Source organism: Caloenas nicobarica, chromosome Z (genome assembly GCF_036013445.1).
Source record: "Caloenas nicobarica isolate bCalNic1 chromosome Z, bCalNic1.hap1, whole genome shotgun sequence".
Classification (NCBI taxonomy): domain Eukaryota; kingdom Metazoa; phylum Chordata; class Aves; order Columbiformes; family Columbidae; genus Caloenas; species Caloenas nicobarica.
This window is the reverse complement of record NC_088284.1, coordinates 97,910,322-97,923,237: the sequence shown is the minus strand read 5'-3', so window position 1 is coordinate 97,923,237 and position 12,916 is coordinate 97,910,322. Positions and strand designations below refer to the sequence as shown.

General features: G+C 60.7%; 1 protein-coding gene across 3 annotated transcripts; it reads right to left on the bottom strand.

Moving 5' to 3' along the window:
* Positions 1 to 168: 168 nt before the first annotated feature.
* Positions 169 to 12,605, bottom strand: TIE1 (tyrosine kinase with immunoglobulin like and EGF like domains 1). 3 transcript variants are annotated; one of them, XM_065655988.1, is made up of 23 exons: positions 12,030 to 12,605; positions 11,267 to 11,554; positions 9,542 to 9,652; positions 9,278 to 9,433; positions 9,050 to 9,181; positions 8,623 to 8,763; positions 8,295 to 8,423; positions 7,778 to 7,923; positions 7,456 to 7,600; positions 7,044 to 7,202; positions 6,721 to 6,858; positions 6,346 to 6,636; positions 5,016 to 5,306; positions 4,167 to 4,480; positions 3,855 to 4,065; positions 3,595 to 3,705; positions 3,294 to 3,484; positions 3,052 to 3,165; positions 2,817 to 2,887; positions 2,523 to 2,563; positions 2,304 to 2,400; positions 1,945 to 2,044; positions 169 to 1,679 (listed from the first exon to the last, which is right to left on the bottom strand). In XM_065655988.1, the coding sequence occupies exons 1-23, from the start codon at positions 12,073 to 12,075 to the stop codon at positions 1,608 to 1,610; spliced, it is 3,495 nt and encodes a 1,164-aa protein (XP_065512060.1). In that variant the 5' UTR covers positions 12,076 to 12,605; the 3' UTR covers positions 169 to 1,607. The 3 variants fall into 3 exon arrangements, with proteins under 3 accessions (XP_065512060.1, XP_065512062.1, XP_065512061.1); XM_065655989.1 differs by having other exon boundaries at positions 198 to 1,679; positions 4,287 to 4,480; XM_065655990.1 differs by lacking the exon at positions 11,267 to 11,554.
* Positions 12,606 to 12,916: the final 311 nt, after the last annotated feature.

Here is a 12,916-nt window from a genome sequence, read left to right as displayed (position 1 = left end):
CGGCCGGCAGCAGAGGAGGTGCAGACGTGGTGGTACATGTCAGGCTGCCTGTGAGGGCCAGTCCCCATTACCATTTCACTGAGAACCTCAGCGATGGGGCAGAGAGGCTGCTTACTAATGGCTGCAGTTGACACCAAAGAGCACTGGAGGCAAGAATGGGAAATCAAAATGGTATTGACAGCATTGAAACACCTTCTGGGGAAAAAAGACTCTTGCCCAGAAGGGCAAATGCAAATGCCCCTGCCTTCAGCTGAGATACTGGGCTCCAGAGGAGCAGACCCTGCTTCCCATGGACCGCAGGAGACAGCTGGATGGGCAGCTGGATGGCACGCCTAGGGCTTAGCAAGCCGGAGCCAACACAGATGAAGCCCACCCACTGTCGATACAACACACAGCAGCAGTGCAGGATGAGGGACTGCAGCCGGGGACAGGAGCTCCCACGGGAAGGTCAGCAGAGCCCAGGTGATCCCCGAGGGACCCGCGCACGAGAGAGGATCACCCTAATGGCACACATTCACAGGCTGGTCAAATATGACGGTCCCTTGCAAGATGTGGGCAGTGACCTGGCACCTGGGTGTGGTGCTGGGCAGGCGAGGGCTGGCCAGGGTGGGATGGGTGAGGAGCTGTGCAGCCCTGCAGGGACCGGCTGGAGGAGCAGGGCCGTCCCCATGAAGCACAGCCAGCCAAGGGGAAGCTGCAGGAAGAGTTTTCAAGCATGCAAGAGGTGGCTGCAGAGAGGAAGGACATAGTCTGTTCTCCATATCCCTTGGGGACAGGACAAAGTCCTGCGGGGAGAGATCCCAGTTGGATACTAAGAAAACTCATCCCCATGGCATGGTGAGACCTGGGGCCTGTCTGGGGGTGCTGGGGCATCCCTGGGGGCCATCAGAGGACTCCAATGAGGACAGGAACCTGAGGAGTGCCCACCACAGCAGCAGAGGATCGGGCCCCTGCATCCTGCTCCCTGGTGCTGTTGAGGGGCAGAGGTGGGACCCTACCTCCTCTGCTCTGGACCCGTCTGCCTGTTGCACTATGTTTATTGTCCATAAGGCAGAGCTGGCACTTCCGAAGGGTTTCCACAGAGCTAGAGGCTGTGCATAGCCAATGCTGTCCCTTTGTGCCCAATGGAGTGGCCCCATCCCACGCTGGCAGCGATGCTCACAGCCCCACTGGCACCACTTCAAGCCCAGAGCATGCTGAGAGCTGCAGGGCGGGCAGCTGCCGGGTTGCTGTTTCCCTCTCACCCCAAAGTTCGGGCATTTGTGTCCGTGGGCTCAGGCGGCAGCACCCTGGCTTCTGAGAGAGCCCCTCTCCTGCCTGCTCTGCTGCAAACACCTGGCTGCTTGTCCTGGGGGGCCATCCCAGCATGTTCCCCAGCAGTGTGGGGCCGTGTCGGTGGCTGGCAGTGTGCCAGTGTGGCCAGCACATGCTGGGTGAGCAGTCAGGGAGGGAATGTCACTGTCCTGCTGCGGGGAAGACGCTCTCGGGAAGAGGCAGCAGTGTTTGGCTGCTTGGCCACAGCAGTGGTTGAGCAGCCCCTCGTCCCCACAGCACTGTCCCAGCAGGCTGGGGCCAGGGTTGCTGCTCTGAGCGGTGCCAGCACAGCCTCACGCCTCCTCGGCGGTAGCATCGATCCCCGCGTAGGTGAAGTTCTCGAACAGGGCCATGTTCACGTAGGCCTGTTGGGAAACCCCAGTCAGGAGCCTGTTGTGATGGTGATCCCATCTACCTTCCGTCCCCGCTGGCATGCTTGCCTTTTCTATCCTCTGGGGGGAGGCGATGGGGCTCCCCACACCCAAAAAATGATGCTGGGGTTACCCTCACCCATGGTGGGGTCAAACAGGTCCTCCTGCTGTATGTTCCTCTCCACACCCAAGAGATGCTCCAGCATTTGGACAAGCCCCATGCAGGGCGGGCATCCCTCCTGCTGCCATCACCACTCACCTTCCTGGCCTCCAGCATGCGGATGAGCTGCATGGAGATCTGGGCGAAGGGCGGGCGCTCGTAGGGGCGGTCACGCCAGCACTGCCGCATCAGCTCGTACCTGCGGGCAGAGAGCCGATGGCGGCTCAGCGTGCACAGGGAGAGAGGGGGCAGAAAAGCTGTTTGTGGGAGACAGGGCAAAGCAGGCTGGAAACTAAAGCCCAGGAAGAGTGTTTGGGCTATGGGACCCCAGCTCATCCCCCAGCCACCGTGCAGAGGGGAACCAGGCAGGAGGTACTGCAAGTGGTGGGAGCCCCGTGGGGCAGTGGGGTCAGGGGGACGTGGGTGTCACCATCATCTGGGGCTCTCTGCCCACTTACACCTCGTCATCGCAGTTGCGTGGCTTCTCCATGCGGTAGCCCTGGGGCAGCTTCTCGTACAGCTCAGCACACGTCATCCCACAGTATGGTGTCCCCCCTGTGGCCAGAGACACAGAGCTGGCTGTGGTGGGGACGGTCCCTGGGTGTCCTCTCCAGAGCTGCAGGAGAACCAGACCTGCAGGGACCCGAGTGGAGGCAGGGGACAAAGAAGAGCCTTACCCAAGCTGACGATCTCCCAGAGCAGGACGCCAAATGACCACCTGAAAGGGCAGGAGCCGAGGTTGTGATGGAGCCCCCAGCCGTGCCCCACTGATGGACATGGGGCAAAGCCCAGGGTGGAGCAGACAGCCAGGGCTTGGGCCGAGCCAGCAGCTCCCCAGGGAGATGCACCAGCATCACCTCCTGCCCCTGCAACACCCAGAGCAAAAGCATTGCCGCACCGACCACCCAGGAGGGCAATGGAGGTGGCTGCAGCCATGCCCCTGCCCGGGTGTCCCTGCCTGCAGGACTTACACGTCGCTCTTGGTGGTGTACACACTGTAGTTCAGGGACTCGATGGCCATCCAGCGAACTGGCAAGCGGCCCTGGGGAAACAGAGAGTGACCGTCAGGGTTGGGGGGATACCCTGCAGATGGAGGGCAGCCATGACCCAGCTGGTCCTGGCATGGTGGGTCATTCCTGCTGACAGCAGGGGTCTTGCCCACTGCATCAGTGCAAGCCCCATGGAGATGCTTCACTCCTGCCTCACCATCGTCTTCTTCACATAGACCTCCTCCCCTCTGGAGAGGCCAAAGTCAGCAATCTTGGAGGCCAAGTTTTCTCCCACTAGGATATTCCTGGCTGCCAGGTCCCTGTGAATGAACTGAAAGGGGCAAACAGTCAGCAGGAGCCACATGCTCCCTGTTGCTGGCCTTGGGGGTCTTGTGCCCTGCTCAAGAGTCCCCAGGCCCCTGGGGACAGGGTGCTCTGGGTGGTTTGCTGGGCATGTACCTGCTTCTCACTCAGGTACTGCATCCCCTTGGCCACGTCTGAAGCAAACTGGAGGAGCTGCTGGGAGGTGAGGGTGGAGGCAGTGCCATGCTCCTTGGCAAAGGCTGGGTCTGTCTCCAGGACTCGGCTTTTGCGGAGGAAGTCGAGGAGGTTTCCATAGGGAGCATACTCAATGGCGATGTACAGGTAGCCTGGGGAGCAGGAGAAGGTTGGGCTCATTGGGCTCTTCCCAGCAAAGAAGAATACACGGGTGGGCATGGGGCATGGGTCTGGGGAGAGGGAAGAGGGGGACAGTCCTCACCCTTGTTCTCGCAGGCACCCAGCAAGTTGATGATGTTGGGGTGGTGGCCCAGTTTGCACAGTACCTCCAGCTCCCCAGCAAAGTCTCGATGGTCATTCTCTGAAGCAAACTCTAGAAGCAAATCAATGATAGATGCCTCAGTCCTACAACAAGGGGCCTTCCTCTGCTCCTCTGCTGATGGCTCCTGCCCCTTCTCAGCCCTGAGCATGGTTGCAACCACAACCCGCAGCCCACCCTCCCCACCTCCCCGCTCTGCTCACCTTTCAGCATCTTGATGGCTGCATTCATTTTCAGGCCGTCCTTTTTGATCATGGCCCTGATGACCTGCCCGAAGTTGCCCTCCCCAATCATGTCCTCAAACTTGATGTCCTCCCACTCCAGGATGGGATAGCTGAGGGGCTCGGGCTGTGGCTTGGGCCGACGTGTCAGGGTCAGGGTCCCCGAGTTGAACTGCAGGATAGTCTCTTCCCCCTGGCAAACAGGAGCGGGTGAGGTTAGGGGCACCAGGCACCCCTCTGCCCGCCCAGCAGTCCTGGCAGGGCAGGCGCCATGGGCAAGGGTGGGCTTCGCACCCTCTCCGTGTGGAAGTGAGGTCTGGATGCATCCGGACTGGAGGCTACGGAGCGTGGCCTGGATCGGGCTAGGACGTGGGGAGCTGGGGACACGGTCCTGGAGGGGCAGGCAGCACTCACCGAGCCAGATTGGTACGTAAAGGTGCGGCGCCGGTGGAAAAAATTCTTCTTGATAAGGAAAAGAGCCAGAAGGGCAAAGAGGATGGTGAGGCAGGTGACGGACACGGAGCCGACGATGGCCAAGAGCAGCTGCTGGTCTATTCCTGCCTGCTCGGTGCTCTGGCTGCCCAGGCTGGGCGGCACGCTCAGTGCTCCTGATAAAAGGAGGGATGGAGGGTCATGGTCCATGGCCAAGCCCTGCCCAGGTTGCACAGGTGGCCAAACACCAAGAAAGCAGCCCTCTCCCAGCATCCTGGGATTCCATGAAGACACTACGACTGCATCCCAAGCTCCTGGGCCATGGTGGCACAGGGGTGAGGGTGTCACTGCCCAGGCCCTGCCACCAAACCCTCCAGTTTCTGGACCCTCCAGCCAGCCCTGGGTCAAGCCACCAGCTCCTCCCATGCTGGCTCTGCCCTGCTCCTTTAGCGCCTTGTCCACCGTGTCACCCTCTGGCCAAGGCAGAGCCACTCTGTGGGTGCCATGCTGTCACCGTGCCACCCTGCCCCATCAGGACTAGGAGGAGCAGGATTTCTGAAGATGCCTGCAAATGTTTTGGGTTTGGGCTGCTGCTTCAGAGCCACTCTCCGAAGTTACCATGAGCACCCTGGACACTCTTTGCTTACCCAGATGCAAGCCCAAGCTCCAGCAGAGCCATGAACCTCCTGCCTGCTGGGACACCCTACTCACCATCCCCCAGGGTCTTGGCTTTCACGGGCTGGCTCCACTCCCCTGGGACATGGGAGTTGGCCCGTACACGAAACTGGTAGCTGGTGCTGGCATTGAGGCCCCCGACGATCTTGGTAGTCTCGGCACCGCTGTCGGTGTCGATCCACTGGGGCTCACTGGTGCCCCCCACCTGCTGCAGCTCCACGATGTACTTGGTGATGCCCCCGTTGGGGTACTCGGGGACCTGCCAGGAGAGCTTGATGGCGGTGTCAGACACAGACTCTGCTGAGAGCAACCGCGGGGAGGAGGGCCCTGGAACAAGGATAGGAGGGTGTCAGACTCAAGATGGGGCTCTCAGTGCTGCAGGAGCTGAGCGCTGGGGTGAGGACTGGACCCCGTGGATGGCAATGGCCACCAACGCTGTGCCAGGTTTGAGGGACCTCTAGGGACCCCCGGCCCCCACTTGGGCAGAGGCAGAGCTGCTCTCCAGCAGCAGGGCAGGACTGCACTCATTAAACACTCCCAGCCTTGGGGAATGTAAAGCTACACATCTCTGTTTTGACTAGCTCTTGGGATATTTTCTTCCACTCCCTCACACATGGCAGGTTTTGAGCATCTTATCATTCCTACTGCCTCCTCTGAACCTTCTCCAGCCTGCCCATGTCCTTAACTGCAAATCACCAAATCACACAAAACTCTCAAATTTGCTGAGCAGAGAAAACCTCACATGCTTCAAGCCTGACATCCACCAGTCCTCCCAAAATGTGTGGGCTGGCACAGAGCGTCACTGAGGGCCTCATGCTCTGCTTCCCCCTTGCCTGCCAGAAAGGTTGGTCAGGCTGATGCCGCACCTCCCCACGGTCTCTCACCCGTGTGGGGCGCTGTATGTGTGTATATGTGCCCCCAGAAGAGGCTGCAGATCTCCTCAAGCCCTAGTGACTATCCAGCAAAATTACCAGGCGGCAGGGTTAAAGTGAACCAAAGGAAAATTATTTTTTCATGCAAAGGATAATTACTTCGAGGAACTTGTTGCTACAGGGTATTGTAAAAGCTGCAAGTACAGACAGGTCCATCAAGGCTTGAACAAGGGCATGGAGGACAGATGTGTTTGTGAGCATCACTTGTGATGACCTGAATGTCATGTTCAGCTTAGGATATTTCTCAGCTACTTGATGCTGGAGGCTGCTGGGTCTAGTGGGAAAAAGAGGACCCATTTCCCCCAAGTACCTGTTCATGCACTGTCAGAGATGAGATACAGAAGCAGCCAGACTAGAGAGGGTCACTGTTACATTTATAACTGCTTAATCATTGTAATTCCCTGTAATAATTCCCTGTGCACTACTGGACCCACCTTTGCTGTTGATCATGACCTTGTAGAGGTCAGACGGGGGGCCCAGGCTGGTGCAGTGGTAGACCAGCACCTCCAGCCCATACTCCTTGTTGAACTCCAGGTCTCCGATGCGGGCAGAGAGCACAGAGATGGACGTGATATTTTTCTCACAGACTAGCCGCCTTGCAGAGTCAAAGAGGTGGACAATGAACCCATGTGCTGGCTCATGGTTACTTGGCAATTTCCAGTTGACATGAAGTGTGTTTTTCTCCTCTATGGACCAGCCTTCGATCACAGGCTTGACTGTGGGCTCTGTGAACAAGGCAGCAAAACCTCATGTGCAAGGTTAAGGGTATGGTCAGTGTTAGGGTCAGGGTGAGGGAGGTGGAGGCTCACCAAGGCACTCAGTCACCATGATGGCCTCAGGCCCCTTGCTGCCCTCTCCACCATGCCCTGGCCGGCTCAGCTGCACCTTGACAACATAGGCCGTCACTGGACGGAGGTTCATGAGGGTGATGTTCTCACTGTTGTCAACTGTTGGCCAAGAGGACGTGTAAAAACCATGCCCGTGACCCACACTCTGCCCTGCCTCTGGTGTCCTCCCTGGCATCACTGGATAGGTCCCAGGATGGAGACCTCTTCCAACCCCAGATCCCCACTACTTGGGTAGCTGTCCGTCCTCTCCTGCCTCAGTCCCCTCTCCCCTGGCAAACACATACCCACAATGGATGACCATGCTGAGGTGTCGTCCTTGGGCTTGTAGAACAGCTTGATGGACACGATGGGTCCATCACCAGAGAAGCAGTCCACAGGTGACACCACAAGCTGGCGGCTCTGCTTGGCCAGCAGCCGTGGGGGGGTCAGGGGCTCTGGTGGCTCTGGGGATGAAGGAGAGTATGACACTGGTGGGACTGGGAACAGTGAGGAGCAGAATGTGGGGACATCCACAACCTTTTGGCTTCTTCTAGCTTTGTCAGGGAAGGCTTTTATCACCACCTAAATCTGTCTGCTGGCACTGTGGCACACGATGGCTGCCACCCAGTCCAGTGCAGGGGGTTTGGCATTTCCACACCATGTGGCAGCCTCCCCCAGCAGCCCCAGCTCATCCCGCTTGTGCCACTGCCTGCTCACCTCGGACGTTGACCTTGACTTTCCGGCTGTCCTGGCCCCCAGTTGTGGAGACCCGGCACTCCCAGAGCCCCGTGTCTGCCTTTGTCAGGTGCCGCACTTGAAACTCGCAGGTGATCTTCCCCAGCTCAATGATGGCTTTGATGAGCTGTGGGCACACAGGGTGCACTCAGCCCCCTGGCTCAGCCCCCCGGCTACCCACACCGGTCTGAAGCTGCAGAGCAGACTGGTGGGGAAATGGGTGCTTCTGGGGGCAATGCAGGTTGGGGCTGGTGTGAGGGGATAGCGGAGGGGCAAGAAGCAGGCGCCAGGCAAGCGGCAATACCTTGAGCATGGTGCCATCAGCCTTGCGCATCTCCACACTGTCGCTGGCAGGCAGTGGGTTGCCAGTGGTCACGCAGCTGACAACGGGCTCTGAGCCCAAGTTGAACTCCAGCTCTGAGGCCAGTTGGATGATCTGGGGGAACCGGTCTGGCACAGAGAAATTGGCGTTAGGGCTGCTCCCGCTCCTCCCCAGGCGCAAGAGGGGCTGGCACCTTTCTCTAGCCGCAGCTGGACCCTGGTGCTGGGGGGGGCTGGTGCTGGCTGCTGCAGTCCAGCTCCTGTCCCTGCCCCACGTGCTGGGCTCAGCAGTGCTCTCTGCACAACTAATCCCAGGGGGCCAGGCAAGATGCTCCCCTGGTTTCCATAGGGTTGGAGGCTACTTCTGCAGGCAAAGTGGGCTGCTGAGCCACCTGGTGAGACTGGTAGCTGAAGGCCCCCCCAGTCACTGGTGAAGAAGAAGCTGGAACCCACCCAAGAGTGAGGGACAGAAACGCGCTGTGGCCCCACGCCAGCCTCACCTGACTTCTCACAGTGCTGACCATGCCAGCCCGCTGGGCAGATGCAGCCACTGAAGCGGTTACAGCTGCCTCCATTTTGGCAGGCACACCCCAGGGCACAGTCAGGGCCATAGTATCCCGGAGGACAGGCTGTGGGAAGAGGAGAGCTCACTGCTACACCTGGCCATGGCATGGGGCTGGCACAGCGCAGAACCGTGCAGGCAGAGACTGCAGGCAGGCAGCAGCACTGCCCAGCCCAGGCCAACTCTCAGCCCAGGAGAAGTTTGCACTGACCCCAGAGGAAGCCCAGGTTGGATGGGCAACATGATGGATGCCCACATCCCCATACCTTGGGTGCAGCGGGAGCCGCTCCAGCCCGAGGCGCAGGAGCAGCCGTAAGGGTCCGGCAGGCAGAAACTCAGCCCCCTGCAGCCCTGGGCTCTCTGGCATGTCTCCTGGCAGTTGCGGCCAAACTGGCCTTCCCGGCAGGCTGGAAAAACAAGTGTGGTCTGCCCTCACCTGCTGTTTGCCCATGCACTGCTTGCGCACGGCTCGGCACTGGCTCGGGCTCCCCGAGCCCCATATTGCCATGCTGAGCAGGTACAGAAGCTGTGTCCTGCTGAGAAGGTGAATGGTCCAGCCCTGCTCCAGAAAGAGGGGGAGGTGCTGGGGATACATGTGGCATTTCTGGTCACAGTGCCAGGGTCTGGGGGTGCAGAAGGGACCCCATGTGTGCCCTGGGCGCAGCTCCTGCTGCCGGGCAGCCTGGTACCTACCTCGCTCGCAGCGGGTGCCCATGAACCCAGGAGGGCAGATGCATTCACCAACGTGGTCATGGCAGATGCCACCATTCAGACAGTCGGGACAGTCCTTCTTACAGGATGGTCCCCATTTCTTTGCAGGGCAGGCTGCAGAGAGAGTGGAGGGGACACAGGGTTGCACTGGGCTGGGGTCAGGGTACGGCTGCCTGTCCCTGCATCCTGGGGAGCCAGGTCCCTGCTCACCTCGCACAATCAGGCGGTAGAAGGCACTCCAGAGAGGGCTGTCGCCCATGAACGTGGCACTGTAGACCCCATTTTCGCTCACGCTGACGTTGGGGAGTGTCAGGGCGACGAGGTCACCCCTCACCTCACCCCGGTCTGTGGTCTGGTAGTAGGTGCCTGCAAGGGGGCAGAGGGTGACTCGGGGTCCCCCTGCGCCCCCAGGGCCAGCACCAGGCACCGGCTGGGAGCAGCCTCAGCCCCATGCCTGCTCTCAGGACCACTTGCCATTTCTTTTCCACATAACATCCGTCTCCTTCCTCTTGAGAACCCTGGCAGAGAAGGTGGCCATCTCGGCGACATTCACGGACTGTGTGACCTTCACTGGGAAGAGGTGGGCTGTGGAAGAGGAGGATGAGGAGGAGCAGGCTGAGCAGCAGTCACCCCCGCCCCCAGGGCTCTCACACCCAAGGGCAACACGGGCACCCGCAAACTAGCACCTCCAAAACGCAGCCCTGGTGCAGCCCAGCACTCACCACACATGTTTCTGCTGGGATGTTACGACATGTCTCCCCGTTGCCCCATGTGGGAACTGGGACCCCCCGAGCCTCCACAGGGATGGGCCCTTCCTGTCCACTCCAGCCCCCATGGGCAGACACCAAAGAGTGGGATGGGGCACCCTGTCCCCCAGCCAGCCCGCCAGCCTCAGCCCAGCGTGGGATGCCAGTGGCAGCAGCCCAGGGAGGTGACAGCAGGGACAAATCTGCACGGTGCACCCTGCTCACTGCCAGCCTGGGGAATGCGGAGCAGCCACAGGCAGCAGCAGCACGGGCAGGTGAGCGGCAGTGAGTGGAAGCAGGAGTCTGGAGGGACCAGCAGCCCTGTCATGGCTGTTTTCCTGATCTCCCAGGTGCTGGGTCGTGCAGCAGCAATGACCTCTCACAGTATTACTGTGAGTCAGCCAGAGCCCAGCTTTGAGCACAAACAGGGCCATAAATACTTTAAGGTCTGGGAAACCAAGCCCTGGGTGTGTCAGGACAGACACAAAAAGGCACAGGCAGGTGCTGGCTCTCGGAGCCTGCCTGCACGCCAAGTCCAGCTTGCACGCACTCAAAGTAGCCATGCCAGCTCAGAGCTAAGGCACCTCCAGCGCTTTGTCCTTCCCTGGTGAGGCTGTGGGCAGGGACGAAGCGGCACACGCCACGGATGCCCAGGGAAGGGCACCGCAGGTCATGCATCCTGGTCATTCCCCAGAATTGCCCCCTGACTTCAGTGGTTTGCAGCCCAGGAGGTTCCCAAGTCTGTTCTTATCCCTCTAGTTGAGATCTTTCTGCCACGGACTTTGCAGTCCCTTGCAAAGGCTGCACAGATGTGGCTCGTGTCCTGTCTCACGCCATCTTGCTCGCCAGAGTGAGAGCCCGACAGGTTCCTTGGGGATCACACACACACAGCGCATTGCATTTACCTACACTGAATTTTATCTGCTGCTCCACCTCCCGCCTGCAGTACCTGCAGCCCCCACAGAGCTCACCCCTCCTTGTGCAGCTTGGGGGCAGCCAAGCACCCAGGAAGGCTGCCAGAGACGTGCCTCAGTGCTACCTCCTGCGCCCCTGCCCTCCCCAGGAGCCCGTGGCAGGGACACGAGGCTGGCACGGCTCCCAGGGGCTGCCCCCGCCCTGGTTAATGTTTTCCAGACCCCACCACCTCCTCCAAGGGCGCCCGACTTCCTCTTGGACCTTGCCCTGCTGCCGGGCACCATCCCCAGCCCAGCGGCTGCCTGTGCTGCCGCCCGTCCCCACACACCTCCGCAGGGCCTGGCTGCGCTCCTCCAGCTGAACATCCCTCCCCTCTTCACCCCACCGGTGCCAGTGGACCCCAAACCTAGCCCATGGGTCACTGCCATCCCCCCACCACGTGGGCTAGTGCCAGGATTGCAAAGCACAGGGCAGGCAGCTCCCACACTGACCCGGCTGGCAGGCAAGGGGCTGCCCACTGCCTCCCCCAGCTGCTCACCGTTGTGGCTGTTGTGCACATAGACCACCTGTGCCTGCTCGGATGGGGTGCGTCCCATGCAGTAGAGGATGCCCACCAGGTCAGCCATGGAGAAGCCCCTGGCCTGGACGTGGTTGCTGCGGTTGCGGTAGTTTTGGAAGCCCGTCTTGGGGTGTGTCATCACAATCTTGTTCTCCCGCTCGATCTGCAGGTAGCTCACATCGTGCTCCCCCATGACGCAGGAGAGGTAGAAGTCAGAGTGGGACAGGCTCTGCACATTGGCGATCAGGGTGATGTCCAGGATGGCCCCTGGGGTGGGGGAGCATGAGGGCACGTCATGGCTGGACAGCCAGCTGCCTCAGGGCCAGACCCCATCCCTCTTTCCAGGACATTTTTGCCGCCCCCAGCCCAGGAGGCACAACCAGGGCACAGCCAAGCTGGGTGGAGACTCTTCCGGGTGACATGGTGGGCATTTCCACTCTCCTTTTGGAGATCCCTATGAACTCAGCGCCCTCCAACACGAGCCAAGCTTGCAGCAGGATGGGGGTCCTGGGTCCCCTCTCTTTCTGTGAGCTGCCCACACGCCAGCCCCAAGCTGGGGAGAGGCAGGCAGGGGAGGGCGCTGCTGGCCCCTGAGGTCTCCAAATGGCGGATCACAAAGGGATGCTTCCTCCCTTCAAACCCTGCTCTGATGGCACCACTGAGCTCCCACAGCCACATTGTCCCACCAAGCCTCTCTGGGGCAGGGGCTGCTCTCTGGGGCAGAGGGAAAGGGGTGATTTACCTGCCAGCCGTGGGAGAAGAAGCAGAAGATAAACCTGGAGTCCCATGTCCTTGGAGCGTGTCCTGAATCTGGCACAGGTCAGAAAATCCACGGCATGTCTCGGCCACGGGAGCTGGAGTCAGAGGCTGTGGCTGCCTAGGGGCTCCACAGGAGCTCAGGACCCTTGCTCTCTGCCCGCACCCCTCATCTTGCCTCTTGCCCTGCTGCTCGGCGTCTGGGGCAGCTGGGACCACCTCCTCTGGTGCATAGCCTGGGCACGCTGAGGAAGATGCTCCCGTCCCCGCTTGCTCTGCGGCTACCCGCCCGCTCGGGAGCGGGGCTTGGTGGCGAAGAGGCCACTGAGGTGCCCTGCCTGGTGGCAGCTCTCCTGGGGAGCAGGCGCCCACCCCTCTGGGGCTAGGGCTGCATGCTCAGGGCTCCCCAAACCATGCTGAGCCCCACGCCCGGCCAGGAGCCCTGACACCCCTCCTCGCCCACCATGCAGAGGATCTCATGCCCCAGCCCGCCCAGGCGGCAGCATCCCCATTCCCTCGGCGCAGCCCCTCAGCCGATGGCTGTGGGAAGGGTTCTCTGGAGTAGGGAAAGGAAAGGGGCCAAGGGGCCGTGGCTGGCGGCGGCGGCGGAGCCAAATCCTGTTTCCCATGCGGCGTTTCCTGCTCTCCACCCATTGTTTGGAGACGGCCCTGACTCCAGGAGACGGCAGGAGCTGCCCCGCTCAGGCTGTCCTCCGGCGACTGGCGCGTGGCCATACTGAGGCCGTACACACCTCGTGACACCTCGGCCTCCCGCCGCCACGAGCCGGGGCACCAAGGCATGGCCCCACCTGGGCTCCATGTTGCAGCGGGGCCCATCATGTGGCTGCTGTCCAGGTTGAAAGAGGTTGGGGA